Genomic DNA, 27,147 nt, shown 5'->3' on the forward strand with positions numbered 1-27,147 from the left:
GAATGTGGGTACCTCTCCCTGCCAGCAGAAGGGATGGGCAAATCTCCTGTCCTGGGATATCATCCCTGCATCCCCTCATCTGTTCAGTCATGGAATCCAGAATGTCCTGAGTGGGAAGGGACCCACAGGAATCATTGATCCAGCCCCTGTCCCTGCCCAGACCCCCAACAATCCCACCCTGGGCATCCCTGGCAGCGCTGTCCAAACCCCCCTGGAGCTCTGGCAGCCTCGGGGCTGTGCCCATTCCCTGGGGAGCCTGGGCAGTGCCAGCACCCTCTGGAATAGTGGAATCTTTCCCTGATATCCAACCTAACCCTCCCTGCCTCAGTTTTCTCCTTCATGGGTCACTTTTGGGAGAGCTTTCTGATCAGCATCTCTATTGTAAGTGTCAGGCAGCTTTTCCTTCTGGGAAGGAGCCGAGGCAAACACATGTTGGGATCGCATTTCTTCATCATCCAAACTTGTTCAGCCTTGTCTGGAAAATCAATGCTGCCTTCAAACACCCAAAACCCAGGACAAAATGCCTCAGCTGAAAGCCCATGGAAAGAGAATTCCTTTGGAGGGATGGATGTGGAGTGGAACAAACCCTGGCTGTCTGCAGGAGCTGCTGTCAGATGTGACAGGAGCAAAGGAGGCTCAGGGGGCCCTTGTGGCTCTGCACAGCTCCTGTCAGGAGGGCACAGCCGGGGGGGTCGGGCTCTGCTCCAGGGAACAGGGACAGGAGCAGAGGGAACGGCCTCAGGCTGGGCCAGGGCAGCTCAGGGTGGGCACAGCAGGAATTTCCCCATGGAAAGGGGGCTCAGGCCTTGGCACTGCCCAGGGAGGTTTGCAGTCCCCATCTCTGGAGATGTCCCAGGAATTCCTGGAGGTAGCACTCAGTCGTGTCCATTCTCCCAGCCAGAGAGGAATTGGACTGGCCCAGGTTGGACTCATGGACCCTGCGAAGCTCCAGAGCCAACTCCAGCAGTCCCTTGGGTGGGGGTGGTTTCATCCTCTGAGCTTCCCAGGAATTTCTGGGAGGGTGGGCAGGACCTGGCACAGAATTGCCAGAGCAGCTGTGGCTGCCCCTGGATCCCTGGCAGTGCCCAAGGCCAGGTTGGACATTGGGACACCCTGGGACAGTGGGAGGTGTCCCTGCCATGGCAGGGGTGGCACTGGATGGGATTTCAGGTTCCTTCCAGCCCAAACTGTTCTATGATTCTATTTTTAATGCATCCCATTCCCATATTTTGCATCCAGAACCCATCCCAGTCCATTCATGCTCAGAGGAATTCTTGGTGTTGCTGCAGAGGGAACAAAACCTGGAATAAACCTGGAATACACCCTGCCATGGTGCTGTTTCTTCTCTGGGTGACTTCTCCCAATAAGGAGCACCCCAGCCCATGGATTCTGCAAGTCTGGGATCCCTGGACCTGTTCCAACTTTTTGGGGAATCCCAGAGTTTGGTTTGGATGGGAAGAGACCTTAAATCCCACCCAGTGCCACCCCCTTCCATGGGCAGGGACATTCCACTGTCCCATATTGTTCCAAGCCCCAGTGTCCAGCCTCGGCTCAGCCTGGTGGTGCAGCTGGAGCTGGGGGGTCCTGGGATGTCCCCAAGTGCCACCACTCGCACAGAGGGGAATTAAAGCTGCCTTTGATGTCTGATTTTTTTGCCTGCAGTTTAATGTGGTTTGATCAAAGCTTTGAGCAAGAGCTTAAACCTTGATTTTTCGCCCACATCCCGCTCGGAGTGGATGGATTCTCCCATGGATGTGTGGAGAGATGTTAAACCTTTTGGATCTTGTTTTTAATATTTAACAGACACTTCTGAAATCGGCTCTAATTTAAAACTATCAAACACTTTGGGGCCCCGATAATGAGGAGGATATTAGGTAGCAATATTTTATTTTTTCTGAGCTTGCACGAAGGATTTATGCAATCATTATTTTGATTAAGGACGTTTGAAAGCATCTGTGAGTATTTTTCATTCTTCATCGCTATCTTTAGCCCTTCCAATTAATTTCCAATTCCAGGAGTCCATGGAATCTGACAGAGTTTGCTGTGCTGAGGGATGTATTAAGGACAGCTTATGATCCATTAATTAGGAATGTGTTTAAAGCCATAATCTCTGCATTTTGAAGGCATCTTCTTTCCACCCTTCCCATTTTTATCTGGTTTTCCTCAAGTATTTTCTTTGCTGAGATCAGTAGAAGGATTGACAGCTCCTGGAAATAAAAGTTCTTGGATGCTGCTGGATTCCTCCAGTGGAGGATCCTGTCCCAAAGCTCAGCCTTAAACGTTTAATCCTCTGTGGCTTCATCTTCCTTGTGTGAAGTTCTTCCCTTGCCTGGGCCTTGAAGTCAGATCTGTACCAGGAATTTGTTGCTTTGCCTGGGGGAAAATGCAAAAAAAACCCCATTAAACTCATAAAGTCAAGACATTGTGCACGTGGAAAAACATTTTGGGATGGATTTAATGAGGGAAGTGGGATTGGGAATACCCTGAGTGCCACTAGGATCTGCTCTACGTGGAAATGACTCTACGAATTATTTCCAGGTGGTGATACCTGTGTTGATAGGAAAATACAAAGGGATTTCTTCTTTATTTTGGTGGAAAAATCAGTGATCAGGATGGAGATCTGGAAAAGGCCGGAATCTAATTCAGGATGGAGATCTGGAAAGGGCCAGAATCTAATTCAGGATGGAGATCTGGAAAAGGCCGGAATCTAATTCAGGATGGAGATCTGGAAAGGGCCAGAATCTAATTCAGGATGGAGATCTGGAAAAGGCCGGAATCTAATTCAGGATGGAGATCTGGAAAAGGCTGGAATCTAATTCAGGATGGAGATCTGGAAAGGGCCAGAATCTAATTCAGGATGGAGATCTGGATAGGGCTGGAATCTAATTCTGGTGTCCTTTGAGGGGACTTGCTGTATCCGTGTTCCTCAGTGAGAATTCCAGGCAGGCAGATGCCACTTCCTCATTACTCATCTGCTGGAAGTGTTTTCAATTCCAATTAAAAAATGAGAAACATTTTGAGATCATTCCCAAAGCTGATTTAAAACAAATCAGCAATCTGACAAATCCGAAGGTTAATCACCATGTTTGAGATTTAAAATTAAGTTCAGAACTTGAGGATTTTAGAAGGGAACGGAGCTGGGAAGGGTGTGGAGCCCCAGGAGAGGCTGAGGGAGCTGGGAGGGGGCTGGAGAATCCCTGAGGAGCTGGGAAGGGGCTGGAGAATCCCTGAGGAGCTGGGAAGGGAGGTTTGGAGTGCCCATCCCTGTAGGTGTCCAAGGAAAACCTGTGGATGTGGCTCCTTAGAACATGGATGAGCGGTGACCACAGTGGTGGTGCTGGACTCTTCTGGTCTTTTCCTGCTTTAATGATTCTGTGATTTTTAGATGACAAAGATAATTTTGGAACACTGTTTTTTGGGTTTTTTCTTCTTTCTGCCACTTCTTTTCCCTGCTGTTTTTGAATGGATTTGCTCCCACATGGAAGGATAAGGGAAGCTTGGGGTCTGAAATGACCAAAGGACAGGAGCTCTGGAGAAGAGCGGAGATGCTGGGAGGTCCAAAGGCAGCCAGGCATGAAGGAGAATCCCCCTCTGTGCCTTCATCCACTGCCTTGACTCCTGTTGGGAATTGAGGAATTCCTTAATGGAAACTGAGGATGTGGAGCTCCTTGTTGGAAATTGAGGATTAAAAAATCCCATCCAGCAAATCCCTGTATTCTCCATACCAGAGGGTTTTGATGATAATAGGGAAGGATGGAAGGAATACACTCGTTTTTCCCCCCTTATCTTCCTCCTTTTATTCCCAAATCTTGGTGCTGATGCTTTATGAATATGCTGAGCTGGTGATTCCAGCAGAGCAGAGATTTTTCATGGAAAAGCTGAGATATTGTGGATGACATTTCCCTTGCATCCCTGGGTGTATCCATGAGTGTCACTGTCACATTTTCTGAAAAATCTCTTTGCCAGGATTTTTCTCCTGGGAAGCTGAGAAGCCTTAGAGAGAAATGAAAACAATAATTATCTCATTTGCTTCTCCTGTGTTTTGCTGCTTTGGAATGTGGTTTGGAGATTGTTTGTCCAACAGGTGATTGTTTTAATTTAATGACCAATCATGGTCCGGCTGTGTTGAGACTCTGGAAGAGAGAGTCACGAGGTTTTAATTAGTCACGAGGTTTTAATTAGTATCTTGTTAAACCTTCTGTAAGTCTCCTCTCTCTATTCTTTAGTATAGTTTTAGTGTAGCGTAATGTAATGCAATGTATAATATATACTATACTATAATATACTATAATATAATATACTATAATATACTATAATATACTATAATATACTATAATATACTATACTATACTATACTATAATATAATATAATATAATATAATATAATATAATATAATATAATATAATATAATATAATATAATATAATATAATATAATATAATATAATATAATATAATATAATATAATATAATATAATATAATATAATATAATATAATATAATATAATATAATATAATATAATATAATATAATATGGTATGGTATGGTATTATATTATTCTTCTATTATTTATTGTTCTTCTAAGGATAATATTCTTTATTCTTTATTATTATTTATTAGTTATTATTCTTTATTATTTATTATTCTTCTACAAACATAGAGTCAGATTCTCAATTCCTCCTTTGTCCTGGGGACCCAGCAAACGCCACACAAGAGGAGCTGGCAGCTCCTCTCCACCATTCCCAGCCCTTGGGAAGCCAGTGCTGCTGGACAGGGATCAGGTGTGGGATTGCTGCTGCTGTGCAGAGCTGGCTGATGGATTTTGGCTGGTAAATGTGAGGTCCTTTTCCCACTCCCACAAATTTTGCGCGGAAGGAGCGACTCCCTAATGGAAGTTAATGGCTAATTGCCCTCTGTTAATAGGATTGGAGCCTTCGGAAAAGGGCTGGGAAATCATGTACACAATAACACCTGACCTGGCAGTGTCTGAGTACCCGGGTGGGAGTTTATTAATTCTCCTCATTAATTTTTATTGATTTGTTGATTGCTCATTGATGTCTGTCCAAACAAATCATGGAATGCTGAGGGGTGAGAGGCTCTGGAGTTGTTCACATCAATACTGAGCTGTTGGTTTGGATTCCCAAGGAATCAGATCCACAGGGAGCTGATTTCTGCATCTGCTGGACTCTGAGTCAATCCAATTCCTAATTAACATTGATACTCTCCAGTGATGGAGGAACCTCAATAATTGCTCAGCCCCACAAATCTCCTGGAATTGTTTCCATTTCCAATGGCTGGACACAAAGGAGTGATCCAGGAGAAATATTGCCATGGGAGCTGGTATCCATCAAAGAACTGGGAAAGGGAGAGGGCGGGGATGGACTGAGGGATGTTACCAGTTCCCACCGCCAGGAGAGCTTTGATCATCTGCAGCAGCTCCCCGGAAACTGGGCTAAACCTCTCCATAATTCCTGGTGGAATTTTTCCCAGCAGTCTGGGGGAGTTGGTCCAATGATCTGCTCTTGGTTGTGAGGGAAGTTGGCGCAGAAATAATGGAAGCAGCAAGGACCCCTCAGGATCTCTGTCCCCTCAGCTCCTCTGCTGCTCTTTCCTGGCCCTGCACAGCCTGGGATTTACTAAAATGAAGGAAAACCTCTGGTTATCTGCCCTGAGTTGGCCAAAATTTGGGAATGGGATGATTTTTGCTATGAAAATGTGGAATTTCCCTGAAAAAGCTCTCAGGTGTTCCAAGCTTTGTGCTTCAGAATTTCTCCACAGGAGGAAAAGATTCTGCTGGAGGCTGACAGAGCCCCCAGTTCTTTTCCCAATGCCAGGGCCTGAAGGAAATGGGAGTTTTTAAGGCAAATCAGATTTTCCAGTGGTGGGAATATCTTGGAATGACATTTTAAGCGCCAGATGTGGCACTTAAAGCACTTTGTGGTTGCCCTCATGAAGCATGCCTGGAGCTGAAGAGGAGGAGAGGTGGAAGGAAGGGTTAGATGGGATGTTGGGAATTGGGAATTCCTGGCTGGAAGAGTGGTAAAACCCTGGGATGGAATTCCCAGGGAAGCTGTGGATTTCCCTGGATCTCTGGAAGTGTCTGAGGCCAGGCTGGAGAAGCTTGGAGCAGCCTGGGACAGTGGGAGGTGTCCCTGCAAGTGGAATGGGATGAGCTTTAAGATCCATTCCCATAAATAAATTTTGATGGAGCCTGGAAAACACAAAATCCATGCAATAAATTCCCAGCTTTAGAAAGGGAACACATTCCAGTCATTCAGCTGCTCCTGCTCCAGCCGGTGTTTGACAACAAAGATGTGAGAACGAGGTGTGAGACATTGAAGTTACAGGAAACACGGCTTTAATTCAAGAAATCATTTTATTCCCTGAAAAGAGATTTGTTTTCCTTGTTTTTCTCGGGACAGATCTGTGCTGGCTCCCAAGAACTGCAAATTGTTGTTTAAAAAGCTGTTTATTTTCGTTTAACATTCCAAAGTGGCATTTCCTTCTTGATTTGCATTCGTGGAACTGTTCAGTGTTTTAAATTTCCTCTTTAATATTAAACTGTGCTTCTTCCAGGCGGCAGACTAAACTGAGCTACATTCCATAGTCAGTGGAATTTTTGTTCCGGAGCTGAACCAGGACAGGTTTTTCTCAGGGTGATTGCTGGAATTTGCATGGGGGGTTTTGTAGCACCTGCAGCACTTCCTCCTGCTTTGGGACACCCTCCAAAATTTTATTTTTAGGGCTTTTCCTGGGCTGCTGGGGGTAAAACATGGGAGGAGAGGCTGAGGGAGCTGGGAAGGGGCTGGAGAATCCCTGAGGGAGCTGGGAAGGGGCTGGAGAATCCCTGAGGAGCTGGGAAGGGGCTGGAGAATCCCTGAGGAGCTGGGAAGGGGCTCAGCCTGGAGCAAAGGAGGCTCAGGGGGCCCTTGTGGCTCTGCACAGCTCCTGCCAGGAGGGCACAGCCGGGGGGTCGGGCTCTGCTCCAGGGAACAGGGACAGGAGCAGAGGGAACGGCCTCAGGCTGGGCCAGGGCAGCTCAGGGTGGGCACAGCAGGAATTGCCCCATGGAAAGGGGGCTCAGGCCTTGGCACTGCCCAGGGAGGGTTGCAGTGCCCATCCCTGCAGGTGTCCCCTGGAGGTGGCACTGAGAGCTCTGGGCTGGGGACAAGGTGGGCATTGGGCACAGCTGGGACTCTGATCTTGGAGCTCTTTTCCAACCTCAGGGATTCTGTGAGGTTTAGATTGGATATCTGGGAAAATTTCTTCTCCTAAAAGGGTTGTCCAGGCCACGCACAACAGAGCCCAGTCCCCATGCCTGGAGGAATTTCAAATCCCTGTGGATGTGGCACCTGGGGACATGGGGCAGTGGTGGTCTTGGCAGTGCTGGGGACAAGGTTGGATGAAATTTTCCAACCTTTATGATTCCATGAATATTTGTCTTGAACTCATGCTAAGTCTGGAAATTATTGGATTGAGAGGATAATCCAGGTGAATTTTCCAAGCTTCCACCATCCCAGGCTGCTCCAAGCCCCATTGTCCAACCTGGCCTTGGGCTCTTCATGGGATCCAGGGGCAGCCACAGCTGCTCTGGGAATTCCATCCCAGCCTCTCCCCACCCTCCCAGCCGGAATTCCTTCCCAATATCCGACCTAAATCTCCTCAGGCACACCTTGGGAGCGTTTCCCGTCATCCTCATTTTATATATGTGGTTTTTCCTTCAGGATAAATCCATGTCCTCGCTGCTGCCTGCCAGGAACTGCTCTACCAGCACTTCCTGCAAAGGAAAAAAAAATTAAATTAATTAAAAATTAAATTGAAATTTAAGAAATAAATGAGTTAAAAATGCATTTCTAAAAGTAATTTTACCAACCTGTGTAAATCATTTAGGATTCAGGAGTTGTTTTGACAAGGTGATTTTTAACATGCGTGATTTTCACCCCTCTCTGTCTTTTCCAGTGGGGGGGAAATTCCACATTTTTTGTGTGCTCCCAAATAAGTGAGATGTGTTTGCTGCCAGCCTGTGATGGTGCTGAAAAGGGTCTGGCACCGTTGTCAGTTTTGTGATGCCAGGAACAACAAAGTGTTGCTGCAATTAAGGCCTCCCTTGTTGACAATTCCTTATTTTAGCAGATTCCTTGATCCCACAGCCGGCAATCTGTGGGATGCAAACGGCTCCAGGAGCACTCCAGGGAGGGAGTGGAGTGTGGGAAGGGTTCCCTCTGTGCTCATCTCTGTAATTCCCACTGAATCAATGGGGAAAAAATGGAAAATGCCCTTTTTTTGTTGGGTGTAAGGGATAGATCAACCTGGAACGTTGTGAGTTAACCAAGCGTCATTCTCTGGAAATGCTGGAATAAGGGGCTGGGAAATTCAAAAGCACCAATTTCCCAGGTTGTTATTTAAGCACAAAAAGCTGAAAAAAAATCACAGTTTCAGGCTTTTAAGCAGAAATAAAAATTGCAAGGCAGGGTCTCTCAATGACTTTATTCTCACTTAAAGCCAATACTGAGCTTAAAAACAGCACAAAAATCCTAAAATTCCTCTGAAACCCTGCCTGGAATTCCCACATCAGAGGGATATTTTCTCAGTGCTGATGCTCCAGGCAATTAAATTTTGAATTCCAAGGTTATTGGCCAAGAGTGTTCCACACATGGTGCTGGTGGAAGTGAGGATGCCCCTGTTATCCCTGGATTTCTTTTGGGTGGAAAACCGTGGTGGCCAAAATCCATAAATCCACTCATGGCACCAGGCATGGAGAAGAGCAGCTCCTCTCCTGGAGCTGAACTCTGGATGAGAGAAAGAAAGAAAGAGCAGGAGTTAAATCAGGAAATAAATCCCTGCAGAAGCACAGAGGGAATTATCCCTAATTGTCTGCCTGGGCAGGGACACACGGATCTTTGGGAGACCTTTGCTCCCGTGGAAATGGCAGGAATTGGCATTGCAGGGACGTGTCTGGGGCTCAGCTGGAGGAAAAAGAGGCAGCATTCCCACAGGGAATGAGTGTGGAGCAGGAAAAGGGGGTTCCTGATGTTTGATTTACTCCCACAATGTCCTGAAATGGGATTTTACCCCAGCGGGGATTGGTGGCTTCTTCCCAGGAACAAGTGGTAGAACGAGAGGAAATTAACTCAAGCTGTGGCAGGGGAGGTTTGATTTGGATATTTGTAGGAATTTTTTAATGGAAAGGGTTGTCCAGCCCTGGCACAGCTGGCCAGGACAGGGGTAGAGTCCCCATTCCTGGAGGGATTTAAAATTCCTGTGGATGTGGCACCTGGGGACACGGGGCAGTGGTGGCCTTGGCAGTGCTGGGAATGGTTGGGTTTGATGGGCTCAGAGGGTTTTTCCAACCTGGACAGTTCCAGGACACGAAAGGATTTTAATGTCAGCAGGGTTGCTTTGGGCTGCAGGATAAATTATTAAGGACAAATTAAAGCTGATGAAAAGCAAGCAGGGAGGTGTTGAATCGTTAAAGCAAGCTAGAAACCAAATTCCCGTGTTTTTAGGAAGTATTTCCTTCTCTGACTTCCCTAAAAAATTGTTTTTGCAGAGGATTTTCTGTACTTGTGCTCCTGCAATGAACTGAGGGTGAGACAGCCCCAGTTTGAGTGGGAGACTCCTGATTTGCCAGGCATGGAGAAATTCAGGATCCCAGTTCTTCCAAAGGAAATGAGCTGGAGAGGGACTGGGGACAAGGCATGGAGGGACAGGAGCCAGGGAATGGCTCCCACTGCCAGAGGGCAGGGATGGATGGGAGATTGGGAATTGGGAATTCCTGGCTGGGCTGGAATTGCCAGAGCAGCTGTGGCTGCCCCTGGATCCCTGGCAGTGTCCCAGGCCAGGCTGGACATTGGGGCACCCTGGGACAGTGGGAGGTGTCCCTGCCATGGCAGGGGTGGCACTGGGTGGGATTTAAGTCTCGTTCCAACCCAAACCATTCCATGATTTTTTTGGGCATATGCACAGATGGGAAAGGATCAGTGGATTTTCCCAATCAATGGATTTTCCCAATCAGTGGATTCTCCCAATCACCGGATTCTCCCAATCACCACGAGTCAGAATCTCACACAGAATGAGGCACATCCATGAATTCCCAGCACCAGGGAATGGCCAGAAACTGCCCCAGCCATGGCCTGAAACATTGGAAAAGTCCTGGAATAATGGGAATTTCTGGGATCCCTGTGCAAGAAGGATTTCATTTACTCCCACACTCAGAATCAGTGACTGGAGTACAGCGGTGGGATGGGATAATCTTCAAGTTTCCCTTGAGAACCATTCCATGATTTTATATTCTCAGCCCAAATCCATTTCTGAGGAGCTCTCCTGGCCTTTTCCTGATCCCTCTCTGAACTCCAGCAGTTTTTACACTTGCCCAGCAGCAGGAACAATAACCAGCAGTGCGAGGAGTTGTAAAGGGTGGGAAGAAAGCCATAAATCCATCTGTTCCTGGAAAAACAGCATTAGGACAGCCCAAACCCAATATACCCAGCACTGCTAAGCTTTGTAGTGTCAAAAATTAGGTCAGGCCTAATTTTGTGGCAGCGGTGTTGGGAAGCAGCAGTGGGATTTGATTATCTGGGAGCCTTGGGATGGCAGTGCCATCAATCATGGAGCTCCACAAACACCAGGAGAGGCAGGAATATTGAGCGACATGGAAAAATCAGCCCCAATGGGATAAAAGGCGACTTTGTGCTGTTGGATGGGAAAGTTCAGCTCAGGATCAGCTCAGAGGAAGGTGCCCAATAAATATTCCCATGGGCAACAGGTGGGAAATATTTAGGAGTGATGTGGAGTGATCCAGGATGGCACAACTGGTTTGAAATCTGGTCAGCATCACACCTGGAAGTTTCCTCTCTTAGGCACCTGGAACTTGGCTCAGGTTGGAGCCAAAATGAAAGATTTCTCCATAAATGGAATATTTGTTTAATTGAAGCTATTCGTGTAGCATTTGAATTTCCCCAAAGAAAAACTCACTTAGAGAAGAAATAAAAAAAAAAAAAAAACCTGTTTCAATAATCCATTTATTTGTGGACTGGGCCTCACCTCCAGCTGGAAAAATAGCCCCAAATCCCAAATTAGCTGCAGTAAAATGCTCCAAATTCTGCATTGATGAGGGCAGTGCATTCCCATGGCAATACCTCAGAGATTCCTGGTCATTCCATTTGCAGTTTAGGAGAATTAAGAGCTGGGATAATATGGGAAAAGTGAATTCTGAGAGTAGCAAGTGCCTGCAATTACTTTAAATCTCCTCTTTCTTCAGAAAATCCCATTATTTCCTCCTTGTTCTGCTGCAGAACTGCACGAAGTTCATGGGGGCTTCACTCCTGCTAATTAATTTTGAGGGGGAAAGCTCAAGGCTGCAGGAGGGGAGAAGGATTTGATTCGTGGCAAATCCATCCTGCATTTTCTAGCAGGTCCATAATGGATCTCCTATTTCCGAAAAAAAAAAGGAAATTTTTCATTTTAATTCAGTTTTAAGGAATCCTGCACATTCCATGAATCAGGAAGATCTTGGAAATGTTCAGATTAAGGGAATCCATTCCAGGATCCGAGTTCTGATGTTGACCAGAGTTTAATTCCCTGTTTTCCAACAAGAACTTGACCAAATCTCTGTGTGTGGGAAACTTTGAACCAGGGAAGAGCTGTGCCAAGGGATCCTGGAATGGAATCCTGGAATGTTTTGGGATGGAAGGAACTTTAAAGCACATCCAGTTCCACCCCTGGAATCCACACCTTCCCTATCCCAGACTGCTCCAACCTAACCTTGGACAATTCCAGAGTCCAGAAGCAGCCACAACTTCCCTGGAAAATCCATCCCAGCTCCTCTCAGCCAGGAATTCCCAATTCCCAATCTCCCATCCATCCCTGCTCTCTGGAAATGGGAAGCCATTCCCTCTATCCTGTCCCTCCATCCCTTATCTCTCTCCATGGAATCATTCCCATTTCCAGCTCCACAAATCTCCATCTCCCAACTCTTCCCATTCCAGCTGAAATGAATCCCAAAGTCCTCTCAAACTTTCCCCCATTCTGCCAATCCAAAACACCACCTCATTCCCACTTTTCTCAAAGGATCCTGATAACGTTTTCCACAATAATAATACATCAATGTGAAGTCCTGGAGCAGAGGAAATTCCCAACCATTCCCAATCCACCAGCGCAGCTCAGGGATCACCAAATCACCCTCAAGCCTCCCAGTGTGAGTCCAGTGAGGACTTTCCAGGCTGAGAAAGCATCCAAATTCTGTTGGAATTCCTTTGGATCACAGCTTCTGTGGGAAATCCATTCCAGGGCCTCCCCACCCTCCCAGTCAGGAATTCCTTCCCAGTATCCCACCTAAACTTGGAATTGATGGAAAAGAAGAGGAGAATCTTTCCATTTTTCATGGAAAGAGGGAATCTTGTGGGATCACACAACTCCTGCAGCAGAACGAGGGGGTTGTGCTCGGATTTGTTGTTTTACCTTTTCCGTGGAGAACCTTTCCTTGCTCCAGGTTGTGCCTTGCCGGGAGTGGCACAGGGAAGGACCCACGCGACGTTTTCCACGTGGCAAATTCTCCTCAAACGTCACAAACAAAATCAATGCTGAGTTGATATTATTTTAATGGACGGAATCCCTGGAGGCAGCTTTCAGAAGGAGCTGGGGTGGATATTCCTGCAGGAAGGAGAGAGGTGACACTTCATAATCATGGGATGTTTCCCGAACCATAAGATTTTTCACTTACTGGAAGAAGGATATTTGCTATTTCCCTTGATTGGTTTGATCTCCTCTCAAAGCAGTGTTTTCCTTGGTGATAACAACACCCAGGGGGGCGTTTTCCCTTTCCTGCTCCTTCCCAAATTTAATGGATTCAGGAGAGTGGCGCTGCCACTAAAATGAAGGACACTTCAGCTGTGATTTGGAGTTATATGAATATAACATGAATAGGAATGGAATATTAATGGAATATGGATTTAAAAGGATGTTGGAATAATGCTGCTGACTGCTCTAATTTGGTCCCAAGTTTGATGAGCCGTGCTGAACCCTCGTTTGCCTTTCTGCTCCGTGGCTCTGCTTCAGCATTCCTGCGTTTTGGAATCCATGGTGTGGGAGATGATGGAAGTCCCAGTGGTGACTCAGAGCTCTGGAAATGGCAGAACAAAGAGCACATTCCATGTCCTTGGGATGTTGAACTCCTGAGGAGTGTGGAGGGGGATCAGCATTCCTAGGAATTCCAGGGAAAAATCAGCACACCAAGTGTTGGTGCTGCTGTTCTACTCGGGAAGAATAATCATAGTCAGGAATTCACTGATTGCTTCCAGGTTAGAGAGTGACACATGGCCCTGATTCCTAACCAAGGACATTCCTGTCCTTCCAGGAGCTCCATGGGAAGATCCACCTGCATCTATGGGACAAGGGAACAATGGAATCCTAGGGGGGTTTGGATTTGAATGGATTTTAAACCCAGTTCCACCCCTGCCATGGATGGGACGCCTTCCAGTATCCCAGGTTGTTCCAAGCACCTTTATTCCATCATTGCGCTGGACTTGGAGTAACTGGGAGCGTTTTTGGCTGGAGCAGGGGTGTGTTGGTCTTTGTTAAACCTTCTGGAAAAGTGAGGAGGGAAAGTTCCTGGGGCTTTGGAACTTGGGATGTGGTGGCTGGAAGAGCAGAGCTTGCTGGAAGAGCAGAGCTTTGCTGGAATGATGGCTTCAAACTGAGTGTGGGGCTGGATGGGATATTGGGAAGGAATTCCTGGCTGGGAGGGTGGGGAGACTCTGAAATAGAATTCCCAGAGAAGCTGTGAGTTCCCTGGATCTCTGGAAGTGTCCAAGGTCGGGTTGGATGGGGTTTGGAGCAGCCTGGGACAGTGGAATGTGCTGGGTTGGAATGAGATTGGATTTAAGGTCCTTCCAACCCAAATCATTCCGTGTTTCTATGGAACAAGCATCCATTCCCTGCTCTTCCTCTGCCTCTTCTGCCTCCTTGGCATGAGCCTCATTTTCTCCAGGCTGTGGAGAGCCAGGCTCAGAAACTGGAATTCTTGGCAGGTTTGGATCAATCCCAGGCCTTCAGATCAGGATCCCACGACGGGCTGTGTCTGCAGGGAGCTGTGTGTGGGCTGGACCAGGAATGCCATGGTGAGGGGGGGTCTGAAGGGATGCCAGAGCCCTGCATCCCGGGAATTCCACGTGGATCCTAGCAGAGGAATTGCAGAGTGATCAGAGAAGCGGGGTTGGTGTGGTGTGCAGCACTTTCCCTGGCAAAGCAGCCCTGGGAAGGGGATCCAGCTGCTGCAAAGGGCCCAGGGAGAAGTTTTGAGGCTCTTCCATGGGGAATGGGCCTGGGAGCTCAATGGCATCACATGGATGAACAGAAAGGATGGAATTCCAGGTGTTTACATCCCACAGAATTCCATTTTATCCTTAGTGCCCTTTAGTTTGTGTGCTTTTATTAGGGTCTGTAAATCAGTTTCCTTCTCCTATCGATCCACTCCCTGGAAGCTGTCATAGCTGTGAATTTCATGGTTCAAAAGCGAAATCGTGGAGCTGGGAATGTGCTTTGGAGACTCATGGAAATGGAGCTGGGATTTATGCAGGCGTAATAACAGGAATTTCGTGGTTTCCTTACACTTACGACGTGTAAATCTGAGTAATTCCCGTACTACAGGTTGTACCAACAAGGAAATTAAAGCAAGGTTCTGCCTGAACTTAACTCCTGCTCCAAATCCTGATCCCGCTGACAGGATTTGGAAAGGAAGCAGCAGCATCAGTGCCACTGTTTCCCCTGCTTAATTTTCCTGCTTTAATTAAGTCTTTTCATTTGCATAACGAGTGTGATAATGCATTTAGGAAGATATAGAATAAAAACAACAATGCCAAGTTCATTTTGGAAATGGAAACAAAAAAATTGGAATGCAGGCAGGGGGTGCTGAAGGTTTCATCCAGGGGATTGCCAGGGATTAATAAAAACCATGGAAATCTCTTGTGGTGCTGAGTATGTGCTGAGTAAACAAAGAGTAACTGTGTGGAGGAGATGCTCAGTGCTGGTTCCAGGGCTGGGGTGGGCTTGGTTGGTTGGATCATGGAGCTGAAAATGCCGAGGTAGGTTCAGTTCCCTTAAGAGCTGGACTCAATCCTTGTGGCTTTTCCAACTCGGAACATCCTGTAATCCTGTGATCCCTGTGGTTCTCATCCCGTTTCTCTGCTGGCCTTGCAGCCCCCCCATTCAGGGCCAGCCCCAGGGGTGGAGTGGTCTGGGATGGGCTTGGTTGGTTGGATCATGGAATTGAGAATGCCAAGGTCATGTTTGATTTCCTTGAGGGCTGGACTTGATCTTTGGTGATCTTTGGTGATCTCTGGTAATTTGGTGATCCCTGTGGTTCTGATCCCGTTTTTCTGCTGGCCTTGCAGCCCCACCAGCTCATGGCCACATCCAGGGGTGGAGCGGTCTGGGATGGGCTTGGTTGGTTGGATCATGGAGTTGAGAATGCCAAGGTCACGTTTGATTCCCTCAAAAGTTGGACTTCATCCTTGTGGGATTTTTGCAGCTTGGAACACCCTGTAATTAAGAGCTGGAGTTTTTCCAACCCAGAACATCTGATAATCTCATGACCCATGTGATTCTCATCCCATTTCTCTGCTGGCCTTGCAGCCCCCCAACCTATGGCCAGGCCCAGTGATCTGGAATGGCTTGGTTCGTTGGATCTTGGAGCTGAGAATGCCAAGGTCGTGTTTGATTCCCTTAGGAGCTGGATTTGATCCTTGTGGGATTCTTCCAACTTGGAACATCCCATAATTTGGTGATTTGTGTGGTTCTCATCCCATTTCTCTGCTGGCCCTGCAGCCCCCCAGCTCATGGCCAGTCCCAAGAATGGGGTGGTCTGGGATGGGCTCGGTTGATTAAATCATGAACCTGAGAATGCCCAGGTCATGTTTGATTCCCTTAAGAGCTGGACTTGATCTTTGTGGGATTTTTGCAGCTTGGAACATCCCGTAATTTGGTGATCCATGTGGTTCTGATCCCATTTCTCTGCTGGCCTTGCAGCCCCCCCAGCTCATGGCCAGGTCCAGGGGTGGAGTGGTCTGGGATGGTCTTGGTTGGTTGGATCATGGAATTGAGAATGCCAAGGTCGCGTTTGATTCCCTTAAGAGCTGGACTTGATCCTTGTGGATTTTTTCCAACCCAAAACATCCAACAATCCCATGATCCATGTGATTCTCATCCCATTTCTCTGTTGGCCTTGCACCCCCCCCACCTCATGATCTGGGATGGGCTTGGTTGGTTTGATCTTGGAGTGGAGAATGCCAAGGTCGCGTTTGATTCCCTTAGGAGCTGGTCATGATTTTTGTGGGATTCTTTCAACTTGGAACGCCCTGTAATTTGGTGACCCATGTGATTCTCATCCCATTTCTCTGCTGGCCTTGCAGCCCCCCCAGCCCATGGCCAGGCCCAGGGGTCTGGGGTGGCTCGGTTAATTGGATTTGGGAGTTGAGAATGCCAAGGTCGCGTTTGATTCCCTTAAGAGTTGGACTTGATCCTTGTGGGATTCTTCCAACTTGGAACATCCCGTAATTTGGTGTTCCATGTGGTTCTGATCCTGTTTCTCTGCTGGCCTTGCAGCCCCCCCTGTGTTCATGACCAGGTCCAGAACTGGGGTTGTTTGGGGTGGGCTCGAATTGTGGACCTTGGATCTGAGAATGCCAAGGTTGCATTTGATTCCCTTAGGAGTTGGACTTGATCCTTGTGGGATTCTTCTGACTTGGAACATCCCATAATTTGCTGATCCGTGTCTTTCTGATCCCGTTTCTCTGCTGGCCTTGCAGCACCCCCCACGGTGCGGATCGTGCACTCGGGCCTGGCCTGCAACATCGAGGAGGAGCGCTACTCGGAGCGCGTCTACACCATCCGCGAGGGAGAGACCCTGGAGCTCACCTGCCTGGTCACCGGCCACCCCCGGCCACAGGTGAGTCCCTGCCCACCACACCTGTCCCCTCCACGAACTGGGTTCACCTTCAGAGTCTGCACAGTGGGCAAGATCCAAAGGGATCCAGGTGGAGGATCCATACCGGCTGTTGGGTGGATGTTGGGTGTTCCAGAGGAACATCAACAGCAGGAATGTTGGTGATTTGTTTTGGAAAATCTGGTGTAAAAATCAGCAATATTGTGCTTTGAATTCCTGGTGTGTTTGATTTCCATGGAGGTTGGTAAAAGAGAAGGAAAACAATTATGAGGGTGACAACTGTTGGATGAAAATCCCTAAGTTTTCCTGTTGTCTGAGATCTTCGCATCCCAGTCCTCAGAAATCCAGTTGGAACTCTGGAAGAGGGAACAGCTGGAGCAGGGAACACAAGAGCTTGGGAAAGTCTCCCTGTTCACCTGGATCAGCAATGTCATTGGGACCCCAGTGTTGCAGCTGGATAAACCAGAATTACCTGTGATTTGTGCTTTAAATTCCCGATGTGTTTGATTTCCTTAGAGGTTGGTAAAGGAGAAGGAAAACAATTATAAGGGTGACAATTGTTGGAGAGATTTTTTGGAAAATCTGGTGTTAAAATCAGCAATATTGTGCTTTAAATTCCTGGTGTGTTTGATTTCCATGGAGGTTGGTAAAAGAGGAGGAAAACAATTATAAGGGCGACAATTGTTGAATGGAAATCCCTAAAGTTTTCCCATTGTCTGGGATCTTCACACATCAGTCCTCAGAAATCCAGCTGGAACTCTGGAAGAGGGAACAGCTGGAGCAGGGAATCCAGGAGCTTGGGAAAGTCTCCCTGTTCACCTGGATCAGCAATGTCATTGGGACCCCCAGTGTTGCAGCTGGATAAACCAGAATTACCTGGGAATAAATCAGCTTTTTCCAGGCCTAACCTTCTTTTATCAAGCTCAAGATTGTTGGCAACTCCTTCTGCACCTCCCTGGTGTGAACCCCTTGGGCCAGGACACCTCGTTAATCAGTTATCTTTAATTAGGATAATCACCAGGGATTTTCTTTCCAAGATGATGAATCAAACCCTTTGCTCTTGGAATTGCAAGGGACAGGCAGGAACTGGGAGCAGGGAATTCTCCTGGAGGCCTTCAGTGTGAGCTCCTCCAGGAAAGAGGGGTTTGCTGTTTTTGTTGTTTATTTCATGATTGTTCCCAATTTAAGGGGAAGATTTAAAGCTAAAGCAGTGGAAGTTTATGCTCTGCTGGTTTAGGGCTGGAGTTTCCAGCATTCCAATTTTTTCCTGATCTTTCCACAGGATGCTCTCAGATTTGGGTTGCAAATTGCATGGAAATTGTTTTCCAGCTGCTGTTTGATCAGATGCTGGGGAATGGGGTTATAAAATATGGAATTGTGCATTCTAAGAATGCTTTCACACTTCCACGTTTACTCAAATTTTCCAATTGTTCTTGGCATGGAAACTCCTTTTGGTTTAAACGCTGGAAGAATTAAACAACCCTGGATTGGGAATTTGTAAAATCACAGAATTGTGGAATGGTTTGGGTTGGAAAGGAGATGAAAAATGAAGCAGTGCCAACCTCTCCCATGGTCAGGGATATTTTCCACTCCAAGCCTTGAACATTCCCAGGGATTTCTAATCTGTAGGATTTGAGGCTGCCCGTGATGGCTCTGGGAGTAGAAATGAATTAATGAGAAAAAATTCTTTTTTTTTTCCCTTTTCTCTCCTGTCACTCCTTCCTGCTTTACCAAATCACACATTTATGCATTTTTTGTCTTTCCAACATTTGTTCTTTTAACTTTGGGATCAATGGATCTGATGTCTCAAGGATGTCTCTGATCTGCTCCAAGTCATCCTTGCAGTGATGCCACTCTGGGGGGGCCTCCCTTTGAACACAGATCTTCAGATTTATCAAATCTTCCCATTTTTTCAGTTCTCTTTGCTGCCTTTCCCACCAAAATTTTTCCCTGGGGTTATTTCCAGGCAGGGGAATTCCTGTGATCAGAGTGGGGGTTGCACTTTCCAATTGCTGGAAATTTTCTGGACTTTCTCCTCTAAATTTTCATGGAGTCTTCTCAGCACCAATGAGGTTTTTGGGAGGAATAATATAAGGATGTGGGAATTATCAGAAAGAAGGAAGATTAAAAATAATTTCTCCGTTAATCCCAAAAATTCACCTCACTCCTAATTAAATACGAGACTCTGAGCCCCCCAACGCATCCTTGAATGTCTGCTTGTTATCCATGGAGTGATTTTGAGATGTTCCTTGTGATTAATATTTGTTATTCCCGATTTCCCACCTTCTCACACCCAGCTTTGGAATGCACCATTAGTTGCCATAGAAATAATTTTCCTGGCTGGAATTTTTAAAGCACTTTATCCCCGCTCAGGTGAGGTGAATGCAGCCCCTTTGTCCATAAATTGCAGCTGTCAGGAGAGGTTGGTTTGATTTTTGGATAAAATCCTGCAAAGTTTAGAGCAGGATCACCCTGTGGGGACCTGTCCTTTTCCCAGATTTTATCCCATGGGCTGGGCTGTCCCTGTTCTCCAGCTCCAAATGGATGCGCCAGGATATCCGAAGGCTGCTTATCCCTGGACACAAATGAGGGATTTCCTGGACTGGGTAGCTAAGAGGTGACATTTTATCCCCACTGGTGACAATCTCCTGCCCAGCCTTGAGGAATGTGCTTTTTCCTGATTTTCCTTGGGAATTCTCACCCGTGCTGGCAGGTCCAGTCATTGGAAACAAAACCTGTGACTTTCCAAAGTGTGGAATGACATTTGGATCATGGGGAGCGGAGGAAGAAGCATCTGATGAGCAGAGATTGGCTGGGATTTTGAATTCCTGGTTTTCCACTGAAGGATGAATGGGAAATCCCTGACAGGAGAGTGTGTCCAGTCTTTTTTCCCAAGTAACAATTGGAAATGGCCTCAAATTGTGCCAGGGAGGGTTTATATTGGAGATAAGGAAAAATTTAATGGAAAAGGTTGCCCTGGGGCAGTGGTGGAGTCGCCATCCCTGAAGAGATTTAAAATCCCTGTGGATGTGGCACATGGGGACATGGATCCGTGGTGGCCTTGGGAGTGCTGGGATTCAATCTTGGATGGCTTTTCCAGTCTCAGTGATCCCAGGAGCTTATACAGACCTTGTTTGTCAATCCAACCTCCCCCTCCTTGGGCTTTGCTGTCCCCTGGCTGTGATTTTTCCAGTGGTTCACCCCCAAGTGCTGTCCCAGCTCGGGTGACATTATCCCGGTGGGAATGGCACATTCCAAGCAGAAAAAGTGTGCAGAGCTGACAGGGGACAGCATCCAAGTGCTCCCCCACTCCCTCGCAGTGCTGCAGGGTGGCCTCTGGCCCTCCCACCATGTCCCTCCCTCTCCCAGGTGCTGCCTCCCCACTCCTGTCATTCCCAAGGCTCAGGAAGGAGCAGCTGCCAGTGCCACACGTCATTCCAACCATCTGTAAGCTGCACACTCCGGGATTCTTTTTTTTTCCTGTTTGGAGGTTGCAACACATCTTAACGAGATCCCACCTCCTCCTCACATCCTCCTGCCACCCTTCTTCCAGGCAGGGCCATCGGAGCACATCCCTTTCTCCCGGAAAAATCCAGGAGCGCTCACGGTGCTGCTGGGGTGTGAAGAACGTGATGGATCCGTGGCTTTCCCGGGAAGCAAAGCAGGGGAGGATCTGCTTTTAGGAGCTCTGGAATTTCTCCCTGCCTCTGTTTGGTTGTGTTTTCTTCCCACTTGTAGGAGTTGGGTCCTGTGCTGATGCCACTGAGGCAGCAGGAGCTGCTCCCCTTGGAGCTGCCAGGAGATCCTGCTGGTTTCCCGGGATTGTGAGCCCGGAGCAGAGGCAGGGAAATGCTGCTCCAGAGGGGTGTGGGCCTGGAAAAACTCATCCTGCCTGCTGGGAACTGGGGTGGCCAAAGGGGGGACCCAAGGGACACAGAGCAGGGAATGGTTGGATTGGAAAGGGCCTTGAAGCTCATATTAATATATGATTCCATATACATCTATCTATCTATCTATCTATCTATCTATCTATCTATCTATCTATCTATCTATCTATTCCATATTGATATTCCATATTTATATATATTATATTATGTATATTATATTTTATATACTGTATACATTATATATTTATGTATTATATTATATATTATATATTATATTTATATATATTCCATAAATATTCCATATTTATGTATGATTCCATATATATTTTCCATATATTCCATATTGATATTCCATATTTATATATATTATATATTTTAAATATTATATATATTATATATATTATACATTTATGTATTATATTATATATATTATATTTATATATATTCCATAAATATTCCATATTTATATTCTGTATTTATATATATTATATATTTTATATATTTTATACATTATATACATTATATATTTATGTATTATATCATATATATATTATTTTTATATATATTCTATAAATATTCCATATTTATACATGATTCCATATATATTTTTTCCCATATATTCCATATTTATATTCTGTATTTATATATATTATATATTTTATATATTATCTATATTATATACATTATATATTTATGTATTATATTATATATATTATATTTATATATATTCCATAAATATTCCATATTTACATATTATTCCATATATGTTTTCCCATATATTCCATATTTATGTCCCATATTTATATATATTATATATTTTATATATTTTATACATTATATACATTATATATTTATGTATTATATTATATATATTATATTTGTATATATTCCATAAATATTCCATATTTAGACATGATTCCATATATATATTTTCCCCCATATGTTCCATATTTATATTCCATATTTATATATATTATAAAATTTATATATTTTATGCATTATATACATTATATATTTATGTATTATATTATATATATTTGTATATATTCCATAAATATTCCATATTTATACATGATTCCATATATATATATATATATGTGTATATATATATGTGTGTGTATATACATATATGTATACATATATAAATGGAATTCATGGAGTCCTGGAATGATTTGGAAGGGAAGGAACTTAAAGCCAATCCAGTGCCACCCCCTGCCATGGACAGGGACACCTCCCAGTATCCCAGGCTGTTCCAAACTGGCCTTGGACATTTCCAGGGATCCAGGAGCAGCCACAGCTTCTCTGGGAATTCCATCCCAGCCCCTCGCCTCCCTCCCAGCCAGGAATTCTTTCCCAATATTCCCTGTCAGTTTAAAGCCATTCCTCGTTATCCTGTCACTCATAAACTCCTTGGGAAGCACCGAGCTCTCCCCATGAACAGACCCAGGTGACTGTGGCACGTTATAAAAACCCCTTAATTATTTCAAATGCATCCCCCTAATTACTCCCCGTGATTAGTGGAGCCTCCTCTGATGCTGCAGAACAGGATCCTGCCTTCTCCTTATTAATGCCTGGAAAGGAAAAATTCCCATTCCCCGGCGCTCCATCCATTTGAGCACAAAAGGCAGCATTCCCAAAAAACCCCAACAAAAACTCCACTTTCTGTTCCTTTGATCAGCTTTGAGTCAGACTTGAAAGGCTCCTTTGGGGCAGAGTGGGTGCCACGTTTTTGGTTTTAATTGATAAGAATTCTTATCAAGTGCCGCAGCAGCCGAGGGAAGGGGGGTGGGGGTCCCTCACTCGGGAGCAGCTGTTCTCCCACCCCACTCTGCAGCTCCTTGGAGCAGTAATTGGAGCCTTGTTAGGAAAATTGATGCTGATTCCATCTGACACTCCTCAGTTCACGGGAAGACTTTACAAATGTTCACTGAGCACCTGACAAAACCCAGCCTGACTCATGACTAAATTAGCCTGGATTTTATGCTGGAGAAAACCCTTTCCTGAATGTTTGACTCCTGTTTAGCAAGGAAAAATGTTTCCATCCTGCTCTGGCATGAAAAGCAATCTGTGGTGAGGCTTCACATGACGTTTGTGCTGCTCCAAGGAGTTTATTTGATGTTTTTCTCCCCCGAGCACAGCACCTGAATTCACACCTCTGCAGAGCTCTGCAGGGCTCCGAGCCTGCCCTGCTCTCTCTGCCAGGAGGGAGGAGCAGGAATTGTGCCAAAAATCCAGGGCAGGAATCACAGCATCCACAGCACAGAGTGAGGGACTCCTGGAGCTGCACCAGGATCTTTGGGAATGAGCCACTGGTGCCTCTGAGCTCATCTCTAATGTCCCTTCCGTGCCAAACCATTCCATGATTCCAAAGGTTTGCAAGCTGATAAAAGGAATTAACTCCTCGGTTATTTTATCCTGAATAATTTGAGCAGTTCCTGCCACTTTTCCTGTTTCCAGGTGGCTGCTTGTCTCTCCACAGGGAATGTGTTTGCATTTTCTTAAAAAGGGCTTGGAAGTGCTGAGGGAAAGAGGTCAAATCCAGAGAAAAAGAGGTTCAATCCAAAGAGGTTAAATCCAGAAAAAAGCAGCAGCAGGGAAGGGAAGTTTGGGTTTCAATCCCATCCCCTCTGTTGGGAATATCCAGCCCAGACTTGTTACAGCCTCAGCAATCATTGGGATGAGCCTGGAGGGAATCTCATGGAGCTGGGAATGACATCAGGGTTGGGGAGTGGCACCAGAGCAGTTTCATTTTGACATTTGGGCAACTTAAATGTGCCAGAAATCCCATACGGAAAATTCCCAGTGCCCACAGAGCAGGACTCTCCTATTATTTTAAGGAAAAAAAGACAAAATTCCAGTTTTCCTGAAATATGGACGCTTGTCCTCTGACTATTTTCCATCTGTTTGCTCCCCTCCCAAAGCTCTGCAGTGTTTTGTTTTCCCTCTGTGCTGTCAGCTTGTGTTTCCCTGCTCCTGACGGGCTCAGGGAAGGCTGGAGCAGCAGCTCTGGGCCGAAGCACCAGGAACTGTTTTTCCATGGGCACACGGAAAACCATTCCTGTCTCCTGGCACAGAGATGGGGGTGGCTCTGGAATAAAGGCTGGAGCTGGGAGGTCTGCCTGGAAAGGAATGGCTTTGATGAGTACATGGATAATTTGGTAACCAGGGAAACCAGCAGCTGATGCAGATCAGGCGGTGCTGGTGGCTCTGGAGGGAGATCTCCCAAGGAAACGCTCGGGAGGCTTTTTCTGCAGGATGATCAGGAATCCTTCCCATTGCTGTGGAAGGAATGTTGTCCATGAAATCCCACCTGCAGAGCTGCCCCAGCTCTGGGGACAGAGCAGGAGGACGTGGAGGTGCTGGAGAGATCCAGAGGAATCCACAGAGCTGCTCCAAGCACTGAAGCCCCTCTGGAGCCAGGCTGGGAGAGCTGGGAATGCTCCCCTGGAGAGGAGAAGCTCCAGGGAGAGCTCAGAGCCCCTGGCAGGGCCTGAAGGGGCTCCAGGAGAGCTGGAGAGGGACTGGGGACAAGGGATGGAGGGACAGGAGCCAGGGAATGGCTCCCAGTGCCAGAGGGCAGGGATGGATGGGAGATTGGGAATTGGGAATTCCTGGGGCTGCCCCTGGATCCCTGGCAGTGCCCAAGGCCAGGTTGGACATTGGGGCACCCTGGGACAGTGGGAGGTGTCCCTGCCATGGAAAGGGTGGCACTGGATGATCCCTAAAATCCCTTCCAACCCAAACCATTCCAGGATTCTGTGATCTCATAAACTCCTAAGGCTCTGGAGTTTGTTGCTTTTATATTTTAAGGGAAAAAATTCTGCTCCCAAAGCCTCACCTCGCTGAGGAGTCTGGTGGGGAGAATTGGAACAAATCTGTGTTTTCCTGCTGGGATAGGGGAATGACCTCTCAGGGTCATTCTGGGATGTTTTAATCTCCATGCTGATGTGTCCATGGATAGCATTTTCTCCTGGATTGAGCTCTCCTCCCTCCTCTGGCAGCTGGGAAAGATTTGGGACGCTCCAGGTGGATTTTGCTGCCTTTCACCTGAACACTGGGATGCTGCAGTGGAGTTCATCAGGCTGGAAAATCTTTATCCAGGAATATTTATATTCCCAACTAAGATTTATTCCCAAATATCTCTTTTAAAGCCTTCCCCTCTACTCCTCCCAAATTTCTGGGGAGCTCAGACACTTGATTTTTCATTTATTTCATTTTTTTGGCTTTTTAAAATAAACTTCTAAAAACCCCAAGAACCCAGAACTAGAAGAGCTGAACTTGAAATAAATTAAAATATTTAATTGGGGTCAATATTTAACAGTAATATTTAAAAGTAAAGGTATAATATTTAAAATAATTTTTTAAAATCCCAATTTTTGCTGTCCCAATTAAATCATTCCACGCCAGATGTTTGTTCTAGCTATGTCCTACAGGCCTCCTGCACAGATGTTAAAATAAAACAAACTGAACCTAAATATTGAGTTTTCAAATAAATCTGGTTTTCTCAGAGGGGCTAAAAATCCAAGGAATTTTAAAATCCTTTTCTAGGATGCAGCAGCATCTCCACAGAACAATTTCTGTAGGGTTTTTCTCTTTTTCTGTATTATTTTGCTTCCTAAAACCCAGGGATATAAGAATTAAAAATTACATATTTCCAGATAATTCCTGGTTTCTTTACAGAAAAATCTCACCGCTGTTCTCTTTTTTCTCTTTTCCTGTATTATTTTTATTCCTCAACTAGGTGAATTTTAGAGTTCAAAATCAAATATTTCAAGATAATTCTTAATTTCTTTTTGCAGAGAAATCTTGCTGCACTTGGTGCCTCTTTCCTGAATTTTTCTCCTTATTTTTCATAATTCTTAATCTCTTTTTACTGAAAAATCTTGCTGCATTTGGGGACTCTTTCCTTGATTTTCATATTAGAATATTAGACATGAAAAATTAAATATTTCAAAATAATTCCTCATTTCTTTTTTCCATAAAAATTTTGCTGCATTTTCCTGAATTTTCCTTATTTTCGAGTCGTTTTTCTTCGCCTCTTCCAACAGAATAACCTCAATATAATTTTGATCAATAATATCAGATTTTTAAATAATTCCAGTGCCATTCTGGGCTGAATCCTGGATCCTCCTGCGGATTTCGTGATTCAAGGAGATAAAAATAACGAGTGGGATTTTTTTCCTTCCCCCCCCTTCCCATATGCCTGTCAATCAAAATGATAAAGATATTTCTGACTCGCAGGCTTTAATGGCGTAATTAGGGCTAATTACATGTTCCAATGATTACACATATGAACGCTAATTGCATAATTGCAGACAATTATGCTAATTAGGTAAATACATCGTTAAGGAGAAAGCGCTGGCAAAATCCAGGGGATTTGCACCATGGCCAAAGAAAGTGGAATTACAACAAAAGAGAAATAATCCTGCGAGTCTGGGAAATCCAGGGGAATTGGAGTGCTTTGGGTTGGAATTGTGGCGCTGGGAAAGGCCTTCAACCTTTGTGGAATCATGGAATGGCGTAGTGGGAGGAGCCTTCAACTTCTACAGAATCATGGGATGGTTTGGGTGGGAATGATGGTGCTGGGAAAAGCCTTCAGCTGTTGAGGAATCATGGAATGGTGTAGCTGGGAAGAGTTTTTGAGTGCTATGGAATCTTGTAATGGTGTAGTTGGGAAGAGCCTACAAATGCTGTGGGATCGTGGAATGGTTCAGGTTGGAATGGTGCAGCTGGGAAGAGCCTTCAAGTGCAGTGGAATCATGGAATGGATGGGTTGGGTTCCCAACAACGCCATTCCATGAATGAATGGGCTGGAACGGTGAAACTGGGAAAAACCTTTAAGTGCTATGGAATCTTGGAATGGTTTGGGGTTGGAGTGGTGTTGTTGGAAAGATCCATCAGCTGTGGAGGACTGTGGAAAAGAAATCCAGGGAATTTGCACCAGAATCAAAGAAAGATGAATGAAGTAAAAGAGAAAAAAAATCCTTGAAGTCTGCAAAGTCCAGGAGCCATTGCCACGTTGGGAATTGGAATGGTTTGGATTGGAGTGGTATAGTTGGGAAGAGCCTTCAGCTGCTATGGAATCTTGGAATGGTTTGAGTTGGAATGGTGAAATTGGGAAAAGCCTTTAAGCGCTATGGAATCTTGGAATGGTTTGCATTGGAATGGTGCTGGAAGGAGCCTTTGAGTGCTATGGAATGTTGGGATGGTGTAGCTGCGAAGAGCCTTCAAGTGCAGTGGAATCATGGAATGGATGGGTTGGGTTCCCAACAACGCCATTCCATGAATGGATGGGCTGGAATTGTGAAACTGGGAAAAGCCT

The 27,147-nt window shown here is 45.7% G+C and overlaps 1 protein-coding gene across 2 annotated transcripts in view; it reads left to right on the forward strand.

Annotated features, from left to right (window-relative positions):
• Nucleotides 1-27,147, forward strand: part of MDGA2 (MAM domain containing glycosylphosphatidylinositol anchor 2) — a 222,433-nt gene that overhangs the window by 52,449 nt on the left and 142,837 nt on the right. Inside the window, exon 2 of one of the 2 annotated variants that reach the window (XM_030949844.1) lies at nucleotides 16,802-16,941. In XM_030949844.1, coding sequence (XP_030805704.1) covers nucleotides 16,802-16,941 — 140 coding nt within the window. Of the gene's footprint in view, nucleotides 1-16,801; nucleotides 16,942-27,147 lie in introns of those variants that run through there. The other variant, XM_030949845.1, reaches the window with a different exon arrangement.

The sequence above is a fragment of the Camarhynchus parvulus genome, chromosome 5 (genome assembly GCF_901933205.1).
Source record: "Camarhynchus parvulus chromosome 5, STF_HiC, whole genome shotgun sequence".
Lineage (NCBI taxonomy): Eukaryota > Metazoa > Chordata > Aves > Passeriformes > Thraupidae > Camarhynchus > Camarhynchus parvulus.